Consider the following 22,843-nt stretch of genomic DNA (forward strand, 5'->3'; position numbering starts at 1 on the left):
TTAAAAGCTGCAGTTCATAGAGGATCCGCTTGAGGCTGGCTCTGGAAGTACCGGAAGTCACATACACATGAATGGGGAAAAGACGATCTTTGCAGCATTAATAAACATGTTTACAGCCTGGTACAAAAGATGAGTGTAGTCTGAATAGCTAATTTCTCAATGTCCTCTCACTGTGAGGGGGGTGAATTTTTTTCTAATTCGGTAATTTCGAAGATATTGAGATTACTAGTCTTCCAATGAGAGGCACAGCTGCCTGCAGGAACACTGCAGCTGTTGGCTAGGAGGCTCAAAGCCCGCCTCTTTACGTCACACTGGCTCGACAGAAGCAATATGGCTGCTGCTGCCGATTGGTCTCAAAACAGCTCTTCAGAAACAGATGGGTGACGTCACGGATACTACGTCCATATTTTTTACAGTCTATGGTTTCATCATTTGGCTCCTGATGGCAGGGATTGGTTGGTGTTTTCCCAGGTTAACTCCGGCTGTAGATAGCAGCTTTTTTCACTCTTTTTGAAGAACACATTATGTATTGATTGCCATCAGAACATAAAGATCATTTTAACCAGTATAACAAAAAGTGGATCTAAATCTGACTACTAACCCCAGCTTTAAGGTTGGTGACATGATGCTTTTAAAGCACCTACCTTAATGCTTGAAAACTTGATGTTTTCTCTCCAGAGTTCAGCAGAGCTCAGAGGATCTCAGTGATCAGTCAGACCAGCAGCATCAAACAGACCTGGACCCCAAATTTATGGTATGTTCAACATGTTTTTTAAAAAAAAACAAAAAACAATAATAATTTAATGCTGAATCATCATTCTGTTTTGACCAGCTGGACTCTAAAATGAGATGAATCACATGTTGTGTTCTGACAGTTTAAACTTCATATGCAGTGTCTCTTTCTGTTCCAGCTGCTGGAGGAGAACATCATCACCTCTGTGAAGAAGGAGCTAAAGATACTCCAGACGGTTCTGAGATCATATTACCCAGCATGCTTTGAGGGTCAGAGTGAGGATGAGGAGGTTTCAGATGATGAGGTTGAAGAGCAGAAGAGGAGCAGCAGAGATGGTTTTCTGAAGATCACTCTGGACTTCCTGAGGATAAGGAGGCAGGCCTACCGTCTGCTGCGCAGTAAGAGGAATTTAACAGATTTAGGGCCCGATCTAATAAAGGTTTGCGTGTATAAAAACATGTGCAAACTTGATAGCGCGCGCAAAGCTGACGTACTAACCGGGAGCACCAAGGATTGCGTCTGTCAAATGAGCAAAATAGCACTCGCAAATCATTTAGCGTGTTTGCCAAGGTTCACTTTCTAAAGTTAGGTTGTCTTAAATGTTTACTTGAGCCATATATCGACATGAAACTTAAGTCACATGTTCTGTTCGTTCTCAAAGTTATCAAACCTCTGGAAGAACTACAACTGTACTTTAGGGCCATGTCCAACAGATGATGAGTTAATGTTTAAAACTGTTCTCTTACTTGAATAATCCGTGGGAGTCAGGAACATCATGCATTCATCTCTAAACAGATATTTTCACTTCTTTGTTAGCAAGATGCCAAATTTTAACTCCACTGGCAATCTAATCATTCCTCCTCTAACTTTGTTAGCCTCAGAATAGAATAGAAAGTTTTTATTGTCATTGTACTAGAATATACAAGGATGTCCGTTTTTTTTCTAGAACTGGAAATAAATGAGGGATGAGCTGAGGTAGATCAGAAGTTATTTGAAAATGTAAACCCTGTAGAACATATTTGAACTAATTATAAACATTATTATGATTTTCCAGAACAGGAAAATGTAAATGTTTTGTAAAACCTGAACTGACTGAAATAAAGAAAACTCATGGTTTTATATGTTGCTTTCATATTCAGGATCTTATGCTGCAGTGTGTCAACGTAAACTGAAGTCTGACCTGCAGGAGAAGTTCCAGTGTGTGTTTGAGGGGATCGCTAAAGCAGGAAACCCAACTCTTCTGAATCAGATCTACACAGAGCTCTACATCACAGAGGGAGAGACTGGAGAGGTCAATGATGAACATGAGGTCAGACAGATTGAAGCAGCATCCACGACACCACACAGAGCAGAAATAACCATCAGACCAGAAGACATCTTTGAAGGCTCACCTGGAAGAGATGAACCAATCAGAACAGTGCTGACAAAGGGAGTGGCTGGCATCGGGAAAACCTTCTTAACACAGAAGTTCACTCTGGACTGGGCTGAAGACAAAACCAACCAGGACATCCAGTTCATATTTCCCTTCACTTTCAGAGAGCTGAATGTGCTGAGAGAGAGAAAGTTCAGCTTGGTGGAACTTGTTCATCACTTCTTCACTGAAACCAGAGAAGCAGGACTCTGCAGGTTTGAAGAGTTCCATGTTCTCTTCATCTTTGATGGTCTGGACGAGTGTCGTCTTCCTCTGGACTTCACAAACAATCAGATCCTGACTGATGTCACAAAGTCCACTTCAGTGGATCGGCTGCTGACAAACCTCATCAGGGGGAACCTGCTCCCCTCTGCTCGCCTCTGGATAACCACACGACCTGCAGCAGCCAATCAGATCCCTCCATGGTGTGTTGACATGGTGACAGAGGTCAGAGGGTTCACTGACCCTCAGAAGGAGGAATACTTCAGGAAGAGGTTCAGAGACCAGGAGCAGGCCAGCAGAATAATCTTCAACATCAAGTCATCACCAAGCCTCCACATCATGTGCCACATCCCGGTCTTCTGCTGGATCACTGCTACAGTTCTGGAGGATGTGCTGAAAACCAAAGAGGGAGGAGAGCTGCCCAGAACCCTGACTGAGATGTACATCCACTTCCTGGTGGTTCAGACCAAACTGAAGAGCATCAAGTACGATGGAGGAGCTGAGACTGATCCACTCTGGAGTCCAGAGAGCAGGGAGATGATCGAGTCTCTGGGAAAACTGGCTTTTGAGCAGCTGCAGAAAGGAAACCTGATCTTCTATGAGTCCGACCTGACAGAGTGTGGCATCGACATCAGAGCAGCCTCAGTATACTCAGGAGTGTTCACACAATTCTTTAGAGAGGAGAGAGGACTGTACCAGGACAAGGTGTTCTACTTCATCCATCTGAGTGTTCAGGAGTTCCTGGCTGCTCTTCATGTCCATCTGACCTTCACCAACTCTGAACTCAACCTGATGTCAGAAGAAGAACAAACAACCTCCATGATGTCTGGAACAAGAGAAAACAAACCTACAGAGAGACGTCTCTATCAGAGTGCTGTGGACCAGGCCTTACAGAGCCCAAATGGACACCTGGACTTGTTCCTCTGCTTTCTCCTCGGCCTTTCACTAGAGACCAATCAGAATCACTTACGAGGTCTGCTGACACAGACAGGAAGTAGCTCTCAGACCAATCAGGAAACAGTCGAGTACATCAAGAAGAAGATCAGTGAGAATCTGTCTGCAGAGAAAAGCATCAACCTGTTCCACTGTCTGAATGAACTGAATGATCAATCTCTAGTGGAGGAGATCCAACAGTCCCTGAGATCAGGACGTCTCTCCACAGATAAACTGTCTCCTGCTCAGTGGTCGGCTCTGGTCTTCATCTTACTGTCATCAGAGAAAGATCTGGACATGTTTGACCTGAAGAAATACTCTGCTTCAGAGGAGGCTCTTCTGAGGCTGCTGCCAGTGATCAAAGCCTCAAATAAAGCTCTGTATGTACACACACAGCTATAAATCATAAACCATGTTTTTCTTCACTCAGAAGAAAACACTTCTCTTTATCATGGCTTTCCTTTGTGTACCCCTCACTGTTCTTCAGGTTAAGTTCCTGTAACCTCTCAGAGAGAAGCTGTGAAGCTCTGTCCTCAGTCCTCAGCTCACAGTCCTCTAGTCTGAGAGAGCTGGACCTGAGCAACAACTACCTGCAGGATCCAGGACTCAAGCTGCTGTGTGAGGGACTGAAGAGTCCTCACTGTAGACTGGAAACTCTCAGGTAAGTACAAAACTGTGTGAAAAGGACAACCCTCTATTATGATATTATTGTATCAACCAGTTCATCACTTTATTTTTTTTGATCCCCTTCAGGATGAGTTCCTGTAACCTCTCAGAGAGAAGCTGTGAAGCTTTGTCCTCAGTCCTCAGCTCACAGTCCTCTAGTCTGAGAGAGCTGGACCTGAGCAACAACGACCTGCAGGATCCAGGACTCAAGCTGCTGTGTGAGGGACGGAAGAGTCCACACTGTAGACTGGAAACTCTCAGGTTAGTACAAAACTGTGTGAAAAGGACAACCCTCTATTATGATATTATTGTATCAACCAGTTCATCACTTTATTTTTTTTGATCCCCTTCAGGATGAGTTTCTGTAACCTCTCAGAGAGAAGCTGTGAAGCTTTGTCCTCAGTCCTCAGCTCACAGTCCTCTAGTCTGAGAGAGCTGGACCTGAGCAACAACGACCTGCAGGATTCAGGAGTTAAACTGCTGTGTGAGGGACTGAAGAGTCCTCACTGTAGACTGGAAACTCTCAGGTTAGTGTGCAGTTGATTGAAAGTGATGACCACACAGGCATCAATTTTCTTTATCCACCCATTCATTTTTAAGACATGGATATACGTATATGTACTCTGTTGTGAGACAGTCCTTCAGTTATGTTTACCTGGACTTGAGGCGGCGACTCACTCTAACCTGACAGAATCAGTCAATGATTTTCAGGTTGAGTACTTTGTCTTCAGAATTAGAGTTGGCCGTCTACCCTGAACGTTTAATACCCTTTCCCAATGATCACGTCACGTCCTAGAGAATTTACAGGGGATATGTGACCTGCTGTGTGTGCAGGGGCGGACTGGCCATCTGTATGTTCTGGAGAATCACAGAACAGCCGCATGGTTACCTCTTTAAATCTTGTTACATCAACAAGTTCATCTTCATTAATTAAGAACTCTTAACTTAAGACAACAAATGAGGAGAGCATGATTCATTTCTTAAGAGCTGAAAAGTAACAAACCATGGTCATAATGAGCTCAAAACATGCTTAGAGACTTGGTCATATCATCAGATCATCAAATCAATCTCAACACTAATCCACCATGAGCAAGAAAAACTTTATCTAACAGGCTGATACCCTGAGCAGGATCAGACTCATCCATGTTGTGAACAATGATCTGGAGAGACTGGTTGGGCTGAGAGAGAGAGAGAGAGAGAGAGAGAGAGAGGGAGAGAGAAAGAGAGATAGAGATAGATGTAGTGATAACCTTACTCGGGGAGTCCACAGGATGCGTGTGCGCCGCGTTACAGCTGCGACACGGCTCTGCTCCGTCCCGGGGCTTTCGCCCTGGTCCATAGGATGCGTGTTTGGAGCGGCGCGCACTCCGGAGCAGGAAACTCAAGATCCCTCGAGAACTCCAAAACGCGCGAGAACAACACTGTATAAACTTTTCCTCGTCCATGGTGTCGGATATCTTTTGAGACTGACGTCTGGCCCGATGCCACAGGTTATGACGTAATGTTGAAGAAGTGGTGAAATTTACGATCTTGTGTTTGCACATGGTGTTTATTTTAAAAGTGAGCGGATGTTGCATACGATCCTCGTGCCTGACTTCCGGGATAGTTCGATCATTTCTGTGTCGATTGACGCGTGCTGGGCGCGGGGAGCGGCGAAAATAGACTCCCCGCGTATCTCTGGCAGAGCGGCGCGGCGGAACGCTCCAGAGACGGAGCTGAGACGCACCGCAGCGCGCCCTGTGGACTCTAGAGCATTGACTTGAATGGGAACCTATTTGCTGCAACGTGCGCGGGGCAGCCGTAACGTAACGCGACGCATCCTGTGGATCTTGGGCTTTAGACTTTGCTGAGTTAAGGCTGTAAACTTTCTTTTATGAAATAATTCCACAGAGGTCACAGACAAAATGAGCTCCTGAAAATTTTCAACATTTTAATGAAAAAACGAAACTGAAGAAACTGAAGAAACTGAAAACCTGTGAAAAGCAACATCAAAGTACAGGGAATGGAAAAGAAAGTAAATTAACAACCAAAAAATCCATCCTGAAACCAAAAAAAGGAGAAGATCTCCAGGACATCTCAACCTGGAAGGCAGCAAGAAGCAAACCAACCCACCCTGCTAGCCTGACAAAAGCAGGAGGTGAGGAGAGAAAAGAAGCTGAAAAAAACAGGAAAAGCGAGAGAAGACAAAGATACTTCACCTCTATAACATTGAAAGAGGTGAGGCTGATCCGCTTTTAAAGATTTATTGACTTTAAACATCAAGAAATTAGCTAACTTAGCTATTCTGGCAGTTTGGATAGTATCCTCCTGTGTTACCATGGAGATGGAACCAAACAACAGCTACAGCAGAGAAATGGAGTACCCTGCTAACTGTAGCAGCACCAGAGCCAAGAAAAAGCGCAGAGGCAACACTCCTGTCCAATACAGAACAGTTGTTTGCTGACTACATCCTCTGCAACAACAAGAAAATCAAAAACAACATTCTGTTCCATACAGACTTCATTCAGACATGGAAGCAGATCATCTGTATTAACTACACACATGTATATGGGGCGCTTAGACCGCTAGGCCACCAGCACCCCGCATAACCAATACTCAACCAATAAGAGTCAAGTTTTAAACGCCACTGGATGATCAGTAAGAGAGCTCGGTAATAAGTAATTTTAACTGTGTGTGTGTGTGTGTGTGTGTGTGTGTGTGTGTGTGTGAGTGTGTGTGTGTGTGTGTGTGTGTGTGTGTCTGTGTCTGTGTCTGTGTGTGTGCATGTGTGTGTGTGTGTGTAGTCTGTCAGGCTGTCTGATCACAGAGGAGGGCAGTGCTTCTCTGGCCTCAGCTCTTGGCTCCTCTCATCTGAGAGACCTGGACCTGAGCTACAATCATCCAGGAGAACCTGGAGAGACGCTGCTGACTGCTCGACTGAAGGATCCACACTGCACACTGCAGACACTGAGGTACAGACAGACACTCAGACTCACAGACACACACACACACACACACACACACACACACACACACACACACACAGAGAGACACAGACACACACTGAGGTACAGACAGACAGACAGACACACACTGAGGTACAGACAGACAGACAGACACACTGAGGTACAGACAGACAGACGGACAGACAGACAGACGGACAGACAGACAGCTTGTGTGTATATTTTTCATCCACCCTCTCCCGGATAGTGTCTGGTGAGGTGTTTTATTTAGATCAACATGAAAACATTTATCAGAAAGAGGGTCTGTAGAAACTGTTTCTGTTTCTTCCTCCAGGTTGGACCATGGTGGACCGCACAGACTCAGAGCTGGTCTGAAGAAATGTGAGTGTGTTTAAGTTTGATTCGTCAAACAGCCGCACAAAGACAAGTTTAAATCAGGATCTAGTTTGTTTTTGTTTGTGAATTTAAAGATTGTAGAATTAAGATGATTTAAAATCTACAAACTGTATGCAGAAGTCCAACAAAAATAAAAGATACATTTTGTTTGGGTTCATTATTTTTTTAAATGAACTCAGTTTGAAATTATAGTTGTGAACTTTTAATATGACCTCTGAGGGCAGAACAGTTTGAGACAGTGGATGGTTCACAGCTTCTCTGTGCTGCAGTTTTATTAGAGATACTTCATTCAGAGCATGAGTTTGATGATTTGGATCTCTGTTAATCTCAGACTGAACTGTTAACTGGATTTTAATTTATTATACCTGGATTATTAATGTCTAATACTGTTCATTACATTATTCAGAGCTGAATATGAAGTGTAAGGTTGATTAGCTCTCAGTAACTGTCAGTAAACAGAAGATAACCTGCAGCTGTGTTTGTCTCGTTCTCTCAATCAGATGCCTGTGAGCTGGAACTGGACACAGACACTGTGAACAGAAACCTCAAACTGTCTGACAACAACAGGAAGGTGACAGGTGTGAAGGAGCCTGAGTCATATCCTGATCATCCAGACAGATTTGACCCCTGGCGTCAGCTGCTGTGTAGTACTGGTCTGACCGGTCGCTGTTACTGGGAGGTCGAGTGGAGAGGAAACGTTAATGCATCAGTGAGTTACAGAGGAATCAGCAGGAAAGGAGAAAGTACTGGATGTTTGTTTGGAAAAAATGATCACTCCTGGGCACTGCTCTGCTCTGATGTAAATGGTTACTCTGTCTGGCACAATGACAAAGTAAGACACATCCCTTCCGCCTCTGCCTCTCACAGAGTAGGAGTGTATGTGGACCATCCTGCTGGCACTCTGTCCTTCTACAGTGTCTCCTCTGACACACTGATCCACCTCCACACCTTCAAAACCACATTCACTGAACCTCTGTATCCTGGGTTTGGGTTTGGGCTTGGGCTTGGGCTTGTGCTTGGGCTTGGGCTTGTGCTTGGGCTTGGGCTTGGGCTTGGGTATAGGCTCTGGACTGATTCCTTGCTGTCTCTGTATCGTCTGTTGCTTAAAGAAACACTGTTCACTGAAGATCAGCTGACTCTGTTCACTCTGTGAAGCAGATCAGTCTCAAACTATTGAATCAGTCTGATTTCATCTATTTGACTCTAAACTTTTATCACATGAACAGATAATGCTCAGTGATTTGTAACATCTTTAAAAAATAACATTTGTTCATTTGTATTTCATTTATATTTTGAATAATATCACATATTTTATTAAAGTCGCGACTTTATCAAAGGGAAATATATTATGAGTTCTTTCTTCAGTTGATTTTTAACACCTTCATTACATTCAGGTGTTCATCAGCTGTTCTATCTAGGGCTTCACACCTGTCCACCACCTTTCGACCGGGGCCAGTTGGTCTTCATCACACCACTGTCTTACTGTACAGACTGTATCTGTTTCTTCTTTATATCACTCTCAAACTTTGCTCATTACTCAGCACCTTAAAGCTTGATTGTAGCTCTGTTTAGATGATAAACTGCATTTTATTATTGTATTGCAATGCTCTGTATGCAGGGTTATCTAAACAATCCGTAGGAAGGCTTCAGTGCAGCAGCCAGAATCCTGACACACACAAGAAAATTCAAACATATCACCCGGTTCTCATAACACTTCATTGGCTTCCCGTCAAATACAGAATCAATTTCAAAATCCTATTATTAGTCCATAAAGCACTCAATGGTTCAGTTCTACAGTACATTTCTGACTTGCTCACAGTCTATAACCCGACCCGGACCCTTAGGTCATCAGGTGGAAGACTTTTAAGTGTACCCAGAGTCAGATCAAAGTCTAGTGAAGGGGCCTTTAGTTACTGTGGTCCTTCTCTCTGGGATAAACTGCCTCCTGACCTTTGGTCCATCACAGCTGTCAGTACTATAAAAAAAAACCCTCAAAACTTAATGATTGCCAGAGCGTATGAATAATATGATGAGTGATGTGACTGGCTGCATGTGCGGCAACACTAGCTTTTGGTTTGATTGCTGTGTGATGTATGCTGAGTGTATCTATTCTTTTTATGTTTTTATTGTTGTTCTTTGTTTGTATCCTCAATGTAAATCACTTTGAGATTTCGTGTAATGAAATCTGCTTTATAAATAAAATTGCTATAAATTCAAAACATTAGCATTTTTTTGTTATCATTCCTAGCAGATGCAGAAAATAACAGCATCTGTGTGACGTCCTCTTCCTGTCACTTTTCTGTTGGTATTTTATTTTCATTCAACCAATCCTGTTCCTCTTCCGAAGCCCAAACCGTGTAGCAGTTTGTGTTTGCTTTCTTTAACTGGGTAGACATCACTCACATACTTAGAGAAAAAGAACATTTTTATGAATGTCATAACCCGGCTCGTGAGCCAAGACAAAAGACAGGAGGAGACAGGAGTGATAAAAATGTTATTCAATATAAAATAAGTGAAATGAACTGAATAAGAATGGATATGAGGTGTTAGAAGTCAACAGTGTCAGTAGTGTGTGTGTGTGGGTGTGTGAACATGTTGAAGTGAGAGATGTTGAGGAGTGCACTAACAGGGTATCTGACTCAAACACAGCTGTGCAGATGCTGGTCTGACAGCAGAGAGAGGTCGAGGCTGCAGGAAGCCTGCTTTGATATCAGGTTTGGAGCAATGGGTCCAGGTGCTCCAGATCCCAGAGGATGATGCCAATCAGGTCTACTGTCACCTGGAAGAAACATAACAGCTACTAGAAGAACTCTAAACACATAAACCCAAAGCAGAGTCTAACACACGAGCCTTCAAAATAAGAGATGAAATGTGGAGTCATTTTTAGGAACAAGGATACACTACTGTACAACTTACTGTCTATAAATTACTATAAACCAGGGTTTTCATAATCAGATTCTTAATCTATGGAAACAAACAGCCTTTGTGTTTCCTGACAGTCTGCTGGAGCATCATGTGACTGCTTTCATTCCCTCTGACAGGTTAATGTGTGAAACTTGAGCTCAGTAGCTCTCTGACACATAAAGTCAGACTGCTGTGAAATCATCATTAAATGATCACACAGACAGTTAGTGTTAAAAAGGTGGATGTTAAAGAATAAAACTTTATTTCTGGTGTTTTCTTCATGTATAATGTCAGTCTGAATTTCTTCTGTTGGTTGAAAGCTGAGGTGTCACATGAGGACAATCTCTGCAGCTTCTGATCACACACACTTTTATTTCTTCTCATAAATCATAAATGATTAACTTGTTTCAGTAAGAAATGGAGGAAGTGATCTTTGAAACCCTGTTGCAGTGGTGATAAAGAGACATTGGAGTTTGTCCCTTCATTTTCTCCTGATGTGACGCAGTTCAGCTCTCCGTGTTGAAGTTTTGGTAAGTGACACTTTTAACTTTTTCAAAGACTCTTGGTTACATTCAACAAACTGTTAGCTTACTGTTAGCCTCCGGGGTCATTAGCTGAGAACAGAAACTGTGAGATTTCTTCTGCTCAACAGAGCGCCACATATATAAGCATGCTAACAGTGCTAATGCTAACAGGACTCTATAACCCTCCTGTTACCTGGGGTCAATTTGAACTCAGCAATTTAAACCTCCAGAAACTGATTTTTACCCAGGTTTATGTGTCAGGTACTTTATGTTTCTTTATTGACTACCTAAATAGGCCTTTAAATAAAACATATTTTTAAGCATAGACACAATTTAAAGCATTTAGAAGGAATTTATTTGTACAACAGAACATCAAACTGATGCGAGTTTGTCCTGATCTCGTCGGCCCTGTCTTGTTTCTGTTATCAGAACGTATAACACAGGACACATGTCTGTGTCTTCAGAGACATTGAGGCTGGAAATATTATATCTCAATCTGAAGGTTGGCGGTTTGATCCCAGCTCCTGCTATCACATGTGGAAGTGTCCTTGGTTATAGTGACCTCAATATCATCCAAAACAACCAAAACAAATGTGTGTAAAATGTTGATATTTAGTAATATACAGCTAAAACAGCCTGGGGTCAAATTGACCCCACGGAACACTGATGCGTACATTTTTTTTTACAAGAAATTGGAACATATCAACATTTTAGTTTTACGTTTTCCCAATTGTCCCATTAAATTAGGAAAAGTCATGAAATATGAAGCCAAAAAAATTATAGTCATTAATTTAGAGACTTTAAACATTGAATGGGGTCCAATTGACCCCACGGACAATAGGAGAGTTAAGACAGTCAGGAAAGAAGAAGAGGCTGAACATGAAACATCTAACTAGCTTTTAAAATAAATGTTGAGAGTTCAAACTGAATAAAAGTCCGTCTGTGATTGAAGCAGAGGTTAGAGAGCACACAGGGTTTGTTTCTTTCAGCTTTTCACAACTTTTCAAATCTTTTGTTGCCACTGTTCAAACTTTATTAATGTGCTGCTGACATCAAATTCAAAATGTGAATATAAATTTACGCAGAGATTAAATTTTCAAGTTTCAACATCTGTGGTGATATTTTCAATAAATAATGAATTTTAAATGTTTTATAAAGTTATCACATTATGTGTCTTTCTCCATCTTACACAGCGTCTCTTTTACTGAATGTGGGGATGTAAATTTGTATCAGCTACATGTACTTTCAGAAGAGAAATCACTGTTTAAATGTAATTCATTATATGGTAACATCCTTGCTGTTCTCATATGCAGTGTTTAATTTTCAAGTTCAGTTTTACTAGAAGGTGGAGTAGTTCCTTATTTGATATCTGGGGACTGTTTTTATCACTTTATGATATCCAATAATCTCAAAGTCTACTTGTATTACTGTAAATGTTACATGCTATGTTAAATGCGAAAAAACTTCAGAAACTTTCATTTTAAAGTTTAAATAATGTCCGAACTACAGTGTTTGCAGGTTAAATACACACAGTACACACCTGTTCAGTACTTTAGTTATAACTGCAGTACCAGTGCTGAGCTAGTTCAGAAAGGTCTTCTTATCCTGATGGTGTTGAAGTCATGAAGGTATGATGTTTGTAACCAGTGATCACTAAACAGGATTTCAACAATTATATGTTGTTATTAACAGAGTGAAATCATGTCTGAATGTCAGAGTCCTCTTTGAAACAATTTTCAAGCGTCTAAGTTAAAGCTATAAAAACTTGTTTTATAAACAATATTTGATTAAAGGATGACGAGAATGATGATTGTAGCAGATTTTCTCCAAAATTGTTTTACAGTTTTAGATTAACTTTTACACATTTCACTTTGATACAAACTCATATGTACAGAGATTAATGGGCAGACTGATGTAAAGAAGGTTCAGAGACATTGTAAAGGAAGCAGTTCTTCCACTGTGAAGCTCTGACTATAAAGGACAGACTTTGAGCTGGAAGTCTTGAGACTTAATCTGACTCTGCTCTAAATCTTTTCCTTGTTGAATGAGATGCACTGTAAAACAATAATTTTAGCCGCAATATAAACAAGATGTCTCTGTTAATGTGTGAGGAATCTTGTGACAGAACCCAGAGAGCATTTTTCCGTTGAAATGAGTTGTAAAAACGTCCAAAGAGTTCAAATTGAATGTTTTTTCAACATCTATTTGCAGACCATAATTCAAGTGCTTCAACCATAATTCAGCTTTTGTCACAAGGTTCATCAAACATTCACACACATACTAACAGTGATGTACTTTTTTAATACTTTTTATTGAAAGTTTTTAAGAAATAAAGTAGAGAGAAAATATACACACACAAAAAAGAACAAGACAAAACAAAGACATAACAGCATGTCAGCATTAGCATGGATGAGTTTGCTTATAATTTGTATAACACATCCATGAGTTTAGTGTTTGATAACTCATGTAGAAACAAACTTAAAAGAAAATGTTCAATTAGAAAGAGCTACAACAATGACAAGATTAAAAATAGAAATAATGAAAGAGAAAGCATAGAGCAAATTTAACCTAATTTTATTTAGGGCCTGGAAATGTATTTATTATATGTATCTATATATTTTTTTCCCCTTTAGTTTTTTTGCTGTTTGGGTCCTTACCGTCTGTTTCTGGCTCAAATACAATACTCAAGTACGCACACATCTACATTTGTCAATCATCTCCTATCATGTTACATCAATGTTAGTTAAAAAACATTGTTTAAATTCCCTATCCTATGTGTTATTCTTTCCATTTCAGCCAGTTTCTAGTCACCTCTTTCATTGCTGTTATTCTTAAAATCCGATACAGGTATTTGTCTGATGTAAGAAAGACACATCACCTGGGGGATGGTTCCTAAAAGAAGGTGTTGTGGACCTAGGGAAAGATTACAATTAAAGACCTCATTTATTTCAACTGAGGACCAGAACTGATTCAACACAGGAGAAAAGTATAATACAGTGGGTACGGAAAGTATTCAGACCCCTTCACTTTATCTACATTTTGTTATGTTAGCCTTATTCCAAAATTGATGGAATTCATGTATTCCCTCAACATTCTACACACAATACTCCATACTGACAAAGTGAAAAATGTTTTTTTGGGTTTTTTTTTTGCAAATTAATTATGAATAAAATATTATTTAAAAAAATATTCCTTATTTTTAGGAATTGATATTGTTGAGTCTAGTTAATTTCTTTCTCCAACAAATGAGGGGGCAGGTATTGCACTCAGTAACATTATTTCAATATTCCATTATCATCCTTCTTCCTTCTTCCATTACTTTCTTTTTATAAGTTACTGTGTTGAAATTAACGATGCTTTTCAAGCTTTGTGTCATAGACTTAGTAGCTTAGATAATTGTAAAGGGGACCAGTAATCATAGTCGTCATTGAAAAACTTAAAAACCTGACCCAGAATCAAACCTAGGACTCCAGCACTCATCACTGTCAGACACACTAATCTGGAGAGCTCCTGATCTTTTCACATCTCAGTCTCTCTTCATAGTCAGAGTGGCATTATGCCAAGTATTTTTTTTTCTTCTATTGTAGAGAATGTTTGAAACTGCTCCTTTTACAATGTATCTGGCCCTTTTCAAAACAACCCAGTACATAAAGATTCATGACTTTGTATGGAAAATAAATTGCATTGAAATTATATCATTGCATAGACTTCATAGCTTTAAAGTCACGTTGATGTCCAAGTCATCTGTTCAGCTCTTGAAAAATGATTGAACTCAGGTCTAAGATGTCTAAGATAGACCTGAGGGGTTCACCAGTAAGCCAGATTTGAGGTTATCAAGTTAACTTCAGTGTTAAGTCTGGATTTTCAGAACCACTAAGGGGGTTCATTCCCTACCAGTGTAGATCATAAGGGTTTCTAATGCTGAACTCCTAACCTCTTATCAAGAGGACTGCCCCCCCCCCCCCCCCCCCCCCCCCCCCCACCCCCACCCCAAAAAAAAAAAAAAATATATATATATTTAACAGAGAAATGCTCACTGTGCAGACTGATGACGATGGTGATGATGAAGCAGCTTCTTTTCTCTCTGTGTTTCCTCCACAGCTGAAGATACAAAGTCTCTGAGTCTGGATGTGACTCCAGCTGAACTCCGCCGCTGTTGTTATTGTAGAGACAGAGTTCAGCTCTCCCAGCAGGGGGCGCTCTGCTATGGATCAGAGTGAGGACACAGAGGAGGGAGCCCCTCCCTCTAAAATCTCTCTGTGTGAGGAACATGAAGCTCTGAGGTGAGATGAGGATCTCTAACTGTCCATGACTCTTCTCCATGTCACAGCTCATCACATCACTCCTCCATCATCACTCACACTCACTGTCATTCTGCTGCTCAAATACTGAAGAACTGCTTACAGTCACTGATGATGTTGTTTGTTTGTATCAGGATGAAGAAGCAGAGACCAGAGTCTCCTGGACCCAGCTGTGTGTCCATGAAGAGTGACCGGTCTAAAGACATCATTGACTATAAAGGTGGATCTCCTGCTGATAAAAGGTGAGAATTAGACACTAAAGTTTATGATCTCCCTCTCCTGAGAAAATACTCATGTCTCAGCCCAGAGCTTCAGAGTGTTGTAGGTCTCATCATATTGTGTCTGTGAAAACATCACAGCAGTGATCAGAGCAGCAGATGACTTCAGTGATGCATCTTCATGAACTGAGGTCATGATGTTGAAGGATCTCAGATTAATAAACAGAGAACACAAATGAATGAACTATGAACATGATCTGAACAACATTCCTGAATGTATCAGTGTAGATCTGGACCTTATGAACTGTATCAAGTAAAAGTAAAGGTACATGAAGCGGCTCAGTTTGTACGGTGCCGCAGAGACTAAATGGGGTTGTGTTTGCGACGCGTCTTGCCATTAAATCAAAATCAAAGTTCAAAGTATGTTTACTATTTATTATCAAACACTCAAAACAAATCAATATCAAAAAAGGTTCGAAACAAACAATGAAAATGACGATGACGGTGGCGGTGGCGATGGCGTGGCGGTCAACAAAAAATACTCAACCCCCACTCACCCTCTATGTGTGTGCCCCACCCCCAACTGAACAGGTAGATAAAAGGTAAACCACACCCATGAACCCCAAACCGGAAATGAAGTAAGCAATAAAAAAAGGAAATAATCATGGTTAACGAATAACATAGAAAATCAACATTATGGCCCCTACAATACCGGCCCCTAATTATTATGCCACAAAATAATAATTACATCATACGAGATGACATCATGCATTATAACATTTTAAATCGAACATAATTACAATCTTCTTACTGCATTGTTTTTTTGTTTTTTTTAAAGTTCGAAAGTTCGTTATTCAACAGTCCTTTCTTTCGCTTTTTTAAAGTTCGAAAGTTCGTTATTCAACAGTCCATTCTTTCGCCTTTCGGAAATCAGTAAGAATGTTCAGTCTGGGAAGGTGTGTGCTTTGGGCAAGGGGTAAAGTCAAAGTCAAAAAACAAAGATAAGTCAGGTTGACTCTCAAAAATCCTCGGCTTCCAGTAGAAGACAGACTTTGGTGATAGGTCTGTTCAGGAACCCAGTCTTAGTCCTGATCCGAAGCTGACGTACAAGTCCTCTTCTGTCAATGATGACCTCCACAACTTTTCCAGTAATCCAGGAGTTCCTAGGCGCCATATCATCCACAATGATCACAATGTCTCCTGGAGTGAAGTTGCGTCTGATGTTTGTCCACTTTTGTCTTTCCTGGAGTTGAGGAAGATATTCCTTTGTCCATCTTTTCCAGAATAAGTCCGACATGTATTGTACTTGTCTCCATCTGCGTCGAGCATAGACGTCCTCCTTTGCAAAGATTCCTGGTGGTAGAGATGGCGCTGATTTAAGAAGCAGAAGGTGGTTGGGGGTGAGTGCCTCAAGGTCGTTAGGATCTGTGGAAGCCTTGGTGATGGGGCGACTGTTGAGGATAGCTTCAACTTCACAAAACACTGTCTGGAGTCCCTCCTCGTCGAGGCTTTGCACAGACAGAGTAGAATTTAGTACCTTTCTCACTGATCTTATCAGTCTTTCCCACACACCTCCATGGTGTGAGCCAGCAGGGGGGTGGAAGATCCATTTTATCCCCTTTTGAAGGAGTGTATCATGGATTTTCCCATGATTCCAGCTTTCAATTGCTTCCTTCAACTCGCGCTGAGCTCCCACAAAATTGGTGCCATTGTCTGACCGCAGTTCTTTCACCTGTCCACGTCTTGCTTTAAAACGTCTCAGAGCATTGATAAATGAGTCAGTGTCCAGAGATGATGCCACTTCGATGTGAACAGCTCTTATGGCCAAACAAGTGAAAATGACGCCGTAGCGTTTAACAACAGTCCGTCCACGTTTCACTCCAAAAGGTCCAAAATAATCCACTCCAACATACGTAAAGGGGGGTTCATCTGGTGACACTCTATCCAGGGGCAAGTCTGCCATCTGCTGTTGACCAGGGGTAGCATTCAAACGCCGACAAACAACACATTTAGAAAGGATTCTTCTTATGGACACAGTGGCACCAGGAATCCAATACTTCTGTCGCAACCTGGACAACATGTGGTTGCGGCCGCCATGACCAACTTGTTCATGGACATGTCGCAGAATGAGATCCGAGACATGTAAATCTTTGGCCAGAATGACGGGGTGTTTCATCTCTTCTGGCATTGCTGCTCTGCTGAGTCTGCCACCAACTCTTAGAACACCATTCTCCAGCACTGGGTTAAGTTTATGAATGGGACTTGTCTTCTTTACATTCATTCCTTTTTCCAAGTTTGAAATCTCATCTGCAAACTTCTTCTGACAGAAGCAGATGGTGTCCATTTCAGCCTCTGCTAATTCTTCGACTGTTAGACCAACGCTTTCTTTAGCCTTTGATCCTCTTCCGTCCTTCAGTAGCAAATCTCCCTGTTTGCTATGTTGATTAAGTTGAGCTTGTTTCCTTTTCCTAGAGCGGTACAACAGAAGTCTTTTGAGTCTCAACATCCAAGCCACTGCCCTTTTCAGGTGAGTCCATGATGAGTAGTAGTGGATGAAGTGAGTCGTTGGGTCTGTATGTTCTGAAATGATCCGAATAGCGTTTACTGTTGTGTTTCTGATTTCTGAATCCTCTGGTGAAATTTCTCCCAGTCTGTCTGGATGTTGAGGCCATTCCTCCACAGGTCGAAGAAGAAACTGAGGCCCAGATGTCCAGGTTTCTTTCTTCAGGAAAGCCTTGACTGACAAACCACGAGAAGCCATGTCTGCTGGATTTATAGCTGTTTCAATATATCTCCATTGTTGTGCACGTGAAACCTCAGTGATTTGTGCAATCCTGTTTGCCACAAAAGTTCTGAACCTTGTTGTGTTGTTGTTGATGTATTTGAGAACAGAGGTGCTGTCAGTCCAAAATACAGAGTTAGCGAGTTCCATCTGCAGTTCTTTTCTCAACATTCTGTCCATTCTGCTCGCCATGGTAGCAGCAGTCAATTCCATACGGGGAATGGTAACTGGCTTTAATGGAGCCACTCTTGCTTTTCCCATCACAAATCCACAATGTACCTGTCCATGATTGTCGTGCTGCAACAGGTAACTTACAGTCCCGTATCCATCCTCACATGCATCTGCAAAGTGGTGAAGCTGAGCAGAGGTGATGGTTCCGTAGTCTGATGGTTTAAAGCATCTGTGTACTGTGAAATTTTCCAGGTTTTGAAGGTCCTGAATCCAGTTTGTCCAATCTTGTGCAATGACATCTGGTACAACATCATCCCAACCAATCCTTTTCCTACACAAAGTTTGCAGGATCCTTTTGGCATTTAACACAACAGGGGCAAGCATTCCAAGAGGATCATACACAGAACTGACTGTAGACAGAATTCCTCTTCTGGTGATAGGTCGGTCTTTCAAAGTGATTCTAAACTTGAAGACATCCGATTGTACACACCATTGTACACCCAGTACCCTCTCCACAGGAAGATTGTCACAATCCAAATCAAGATTTTTAATCTCCTTAGCTCTCTCTGTTTCTGGTATGGCAATCAACACATAACGACTGTTGCTGACCCACTTGGTCAGTACAAAGCCTCCCTTGGAGCAGATTGCTCGAAGTTCAGTGTACAGAGCGATTGCTTCTTGCTCTGAAGCTGCTGAGGTCAAGCAGTCATCAACGTAAAAGTTGTTCATGATGGTTTTTACAGCATGAGGGCTGAACTGCTCCACATTGTCCTCAGCACATTTCCTTAGGGCAAAGTTAGCCACACTTGGGGATGAAGTTGCTCCAAATAGATGCACTGCCATCCTGTACTCTTCCATGTTCTTTGTATAGTCACCATCAGGCCACCAGAAGAATCTCAACAAATCCCGATCCTCAGTTGGTACCTTCACCTGATGGAACATAGCTTCAATGTCAGCTGTGATGACAACAGGTTCCTTTCGAAATCTAGCCAAGACTCCAATCAGTGAGCTAGTCAGGTCTGGTCCCTGTAGAAGCTGAGAGTTCAGAGACACTCCCTGAAATGAAGCTCCACAGTCAAATACAACACGAAGCTTTAGCTTTTGAGGATGGTAAACCCCATGGTGTGGTAGATACCATTTCTTGCCATCGATTCGTTCCAAGATGTTGTCTGGTACTTTCTCTGCATATCCCTTGGATAGCATGTCTGACATGAAGTTTTTGTATTCCAGAAGAAAAGATGGATCCTTTTTGAAACGTTTCTTCAGGTTCAGTGTCCTCTGTTCAGCCACATGTCTATTGTCTGGCATGTGTATGGTTTTGTCCTTTAAAGGAAGTCCAATGCAAAAATGACCATCCACAAGCTTTGCAGATTTCGAAACCGAATCCATGAACTGCTGGTCTTCTTTTGAAGGTTCATGTTCATCTTTAACACATTCTGGAAAATCAGTCTTAAACTGCTGTTCCCACAGCTCATCCAGTTTCAACAACGATATCCTGTTTACAGTAATGGTTGGAAGCTCACAACCATTATCAGGTTGTCCTCCCAATGGTCCATTAACTGTCCATCCAAGAATTGTTTTTACAGCATAAGGTCCATTACCCACACTCCTGATGACCTCAAGTGGTTCCAGGGCCTTGGGAACATCCGAGCCAATCAACATCTCAATTTCAGAGTCAATTTCAGGCAAGTCAACATTTCTCAGATAAGGCCATTGGTCAATGTCCTTTTGACATGGAATATTTCCTTTATGCACAGGCATGGATTTCTGACTGTAAATACATGGGATTTCACAAAACTCATTGTTGCCAAGCTCAGCAACATCCAAACCTGAAACAATGCAGGTATCAACGACTTTCTTCTGACCCATGGTTCTCAGAAGAATCTTTGATCTTCGGCCTTGAAGATGAAGCTTATTCATCAGCCCCACTGTGCAGAATGATGCAGTACTTCCTGGGTCAAGAAAAGCATAGGTATGCACAATTGTGTTTCCCTTTCTGGCCTTGACTTGCACAGGCACTATCGAGAGCTTGCAGCTGTCCTCACCGGCCCCAGTGACTCCACTAGTCTGTACTGATGGTACGGCACCGTCCTCGGTAGCTGTCTTCCTTCCTGTTTGCATTTCCATTTTACGGTTGTGTATATGCAACATGCTGGGGTGCTTTAAGCCACATTCTTTGCAGCTCAGTCGCTTCCTGCAGTCTCTGCTTATGTGCCCTCTGCACAGACAGCCGAAACAAACACCATTCTCTCGAAGGAAAGCGATCTTCTCGTTGTGTGCCTTCCTTTCCAATGAAAAACACACATCCAAATCGTGTCCCCTTTTGCAAAACAAACATCCTTTCAAAGCGGGCAAACTCTCCTTTTCTGTACCTTCTTTTTCGGTTTTCCTTTCGGCAACTGACACAGTGGTGGCAAAGATACTTCCCTTTGACTTATACTGAGGTTGTGATCTTGTCTTTCTTATATCCTTGCTTGATGTAGGAGTGTCTTTTATGTCTCCAAATACTGGATCTGTCAGAATCTTTATTTGTCTTTCAAGGAAATCCACCAAGTCCCTAAAGGTGGCTCTGTGCTTCCGTTTCTCTTGTAAGTCACAGGCCACTGTTCTCCATTTATCTCTGAGCCGGTACGGCAGCTTCCTAATCACATGTAGCATGTTGGAAGGAAGATCAAGTTCAGACATATATTCAAGTTCCTCCATAGCATTGCAGCATCCTCTCATAAACAATGTATACGCTTGAAGAGCCTTTGTGTCGTCAGGTTTAATCGATGACCATAAAAGAGCTTTCTCAATTTGTGCTGAAGCTATCTTGTGCTCATTTCCAAAGTGCTCCTGGAGTAAAGACTTAGCCTTGCTGTATCCTCTCTCCGAAGTCATGTGTATGCAACTCCTTACAAGATCCCTTGGCTGTCCTCTTGTGTATTGTTCCAAATAATAAAGACAGTCTCGAGGGTTAGGGTTCTTGCTTTCAATGCTGTATTCAAACGATTTAATGAAGGTCTGATATTGAAGTGGGTCACCATCATAAACTTGAATTTCTTTCTTGGGCATGGAAGAAAGACACTGTTGCTGGATCAATAAAGCGGTGATTTCATTTTGTTTTTCCATAACTGTGAATATACTGTTTTGTTCATTGTTTCCTGCAGCAGGTATTGTAGTTGGTGGTGTTGCGGCTTGAGCTTCTGAATTTCTGATGCTTTGTTGGTGGGTCAAGGGTACAGAGGTAAGTGTCTGAATTTGTGTTATGGCTTTGTTTGTGGTTGTTACTGAAGTCCGTAAATTATTATCACTGTGGTTTTGTTGAAGTTGTCCATTTGGTTTGTTAGCCGTTTTTTGTAGTCCATTGTGATCCATTTCAATGAGAGTTATTTTCTTGTCCTGTTGTCCTTTTTCGAAATAAGAAGTCATTCCATCTGAAAGTTTGGATATTATACTGTGAACGCCAGATCCTTTTGATGCTCCAAGTATTTTCATTCTTGCCATTGTAGCAGCGATGTTAGCATCCATCTCTAACTGTTCTTTTTTCCTCCTCAGCTGCTCCTCCTGCTCTTCGAGGTTGTGTTTGTCTTGAAGGTGTTTTTGTCGAACCATGAGTGCAGCCATTTCTGCTTCGGCCATTATGCGTGCTGATGAAGTGCTTGAAACTTTTGAGCTTGAACCAGAAGAACATTTGCTTTTTCTGCTGCCAATATTTGAAACACTGTCACATGGTTGAATTTCGTCCTGTTGTTCTAGGTCTGATGTTGCTTTAATGTTTGGTTGAGAAAAGGGGGTGTCATGTTGAGGAATCATTTCTTTTATTTCAGCAGGTGCCTCCTCAGGTGAGATGAGTGAACTGTCTGCTTTTCCAGCCATGGGTAAAGCTGTGGCTACATATTCTGTTTCTAGCCAGGGGTGTCCAGTGTCCAAAAGCCATTGTTTCACATCCTCAACAAAGTTCGTTTTGGTTTTAGTTACCCGTTTAAACCAGTCATTTTGAGTTTCTTGTTCCTCCGTTGGAAGCAATACAAAAACTGATTCATGTGCAATTCTTGCATTTTCATAATTCTGAATAATTTTTCCAAGTTTTGTTTGCACATCCTTTGCATTTTCATCCTTTTGCATCAAGTCTTTGATTTCATGTGTGAGTCCTTTAATTTTTTTTCACGTTTGATTGACGTTCCTTTTGGAGTGTAATGATTTTGCAAGACAGCGCTTTGGCTGTGAGCTTCACCGTTCTCCTCTCCTCCATACCATCACACACGTCACTTTTTCCACTCATTTTGTCATTTTCCAACATTCACATTCCGTTGAAAACACATTGCAGCAGATGACATCAAAGCACAGGTAAACTGCATCCACAATAGCGCACCAACAACGCGCTCTCCAGCTGATCAGCACAGCAGCGTCTGCGCTCCACAAAACACACAATCTACAGCGTGTTCCACAACAAAACAGCACAAAAACTCCGCCGATCACGGCAAACAGAGCATCCACACACAAAAGCCAAAACACGTCCCCAATGGACAAGCGGCAGCCGTTCCAAACTGCGTACAAACTTTTCACAACATACACAAAGGAATACGGCGGGCCTACCGCTTCAGAAGGCTCTGTGGCTCTGCTGTCAATCAGCGAGTTTTCCGCTGCGGCTGCAGTCA

General features: G+C 41.8%; 1 protein-coding gene across 1 annotated transcript; it reads left to right on the forward strand.

Moving 5' to 3' along the window:
- The first annotated feature begins 887 nt into the window (after positions 1 to 887).
- Positions 888 to 9,463, forward strand: LOC117818624 (NLR family CARD domain-containing protein 3-like). Its single transcript, XM_034691576.1, has 7 exons — positions 888 to 1,131; positions 1,873 to 3,679; positions 3,787 to 3,960; positions 4,319 to 4,492; positions 6,749 to 6,916; positions 7,242 to 7,288; positions 7,804 to 9,463. Exons 1-7 carry the CDS (start codon positions 888 to 890, stop codon positions 8,454 to 8,456), a joined length of 3,267 nt encoding a protein of 1,088 aa, XP_034547467.1. The 3' UTR covers positions 8,457 to 9,463.
- The last annotated feature ends 13,380 nt before the right edge of the window (positions 9,464 to 22,843 follow it).

The sequence above is a fragment of the Notolabrus celidotus genome, chromosome 9 (assembly GCF_009762535.1).
Source record: "Notolabrus celidotus isolate fNotCel1 chromosome 9, fNotCel1.pri, whole genome shotgun sequence".
NCBI classification, from domain to species: domain Eukaryota; kingdom Metazoa; phylum Chordata; class Actinopteri; order Labriformes; family Labridae; genus Notolabrus; species Notolabrus celidotus.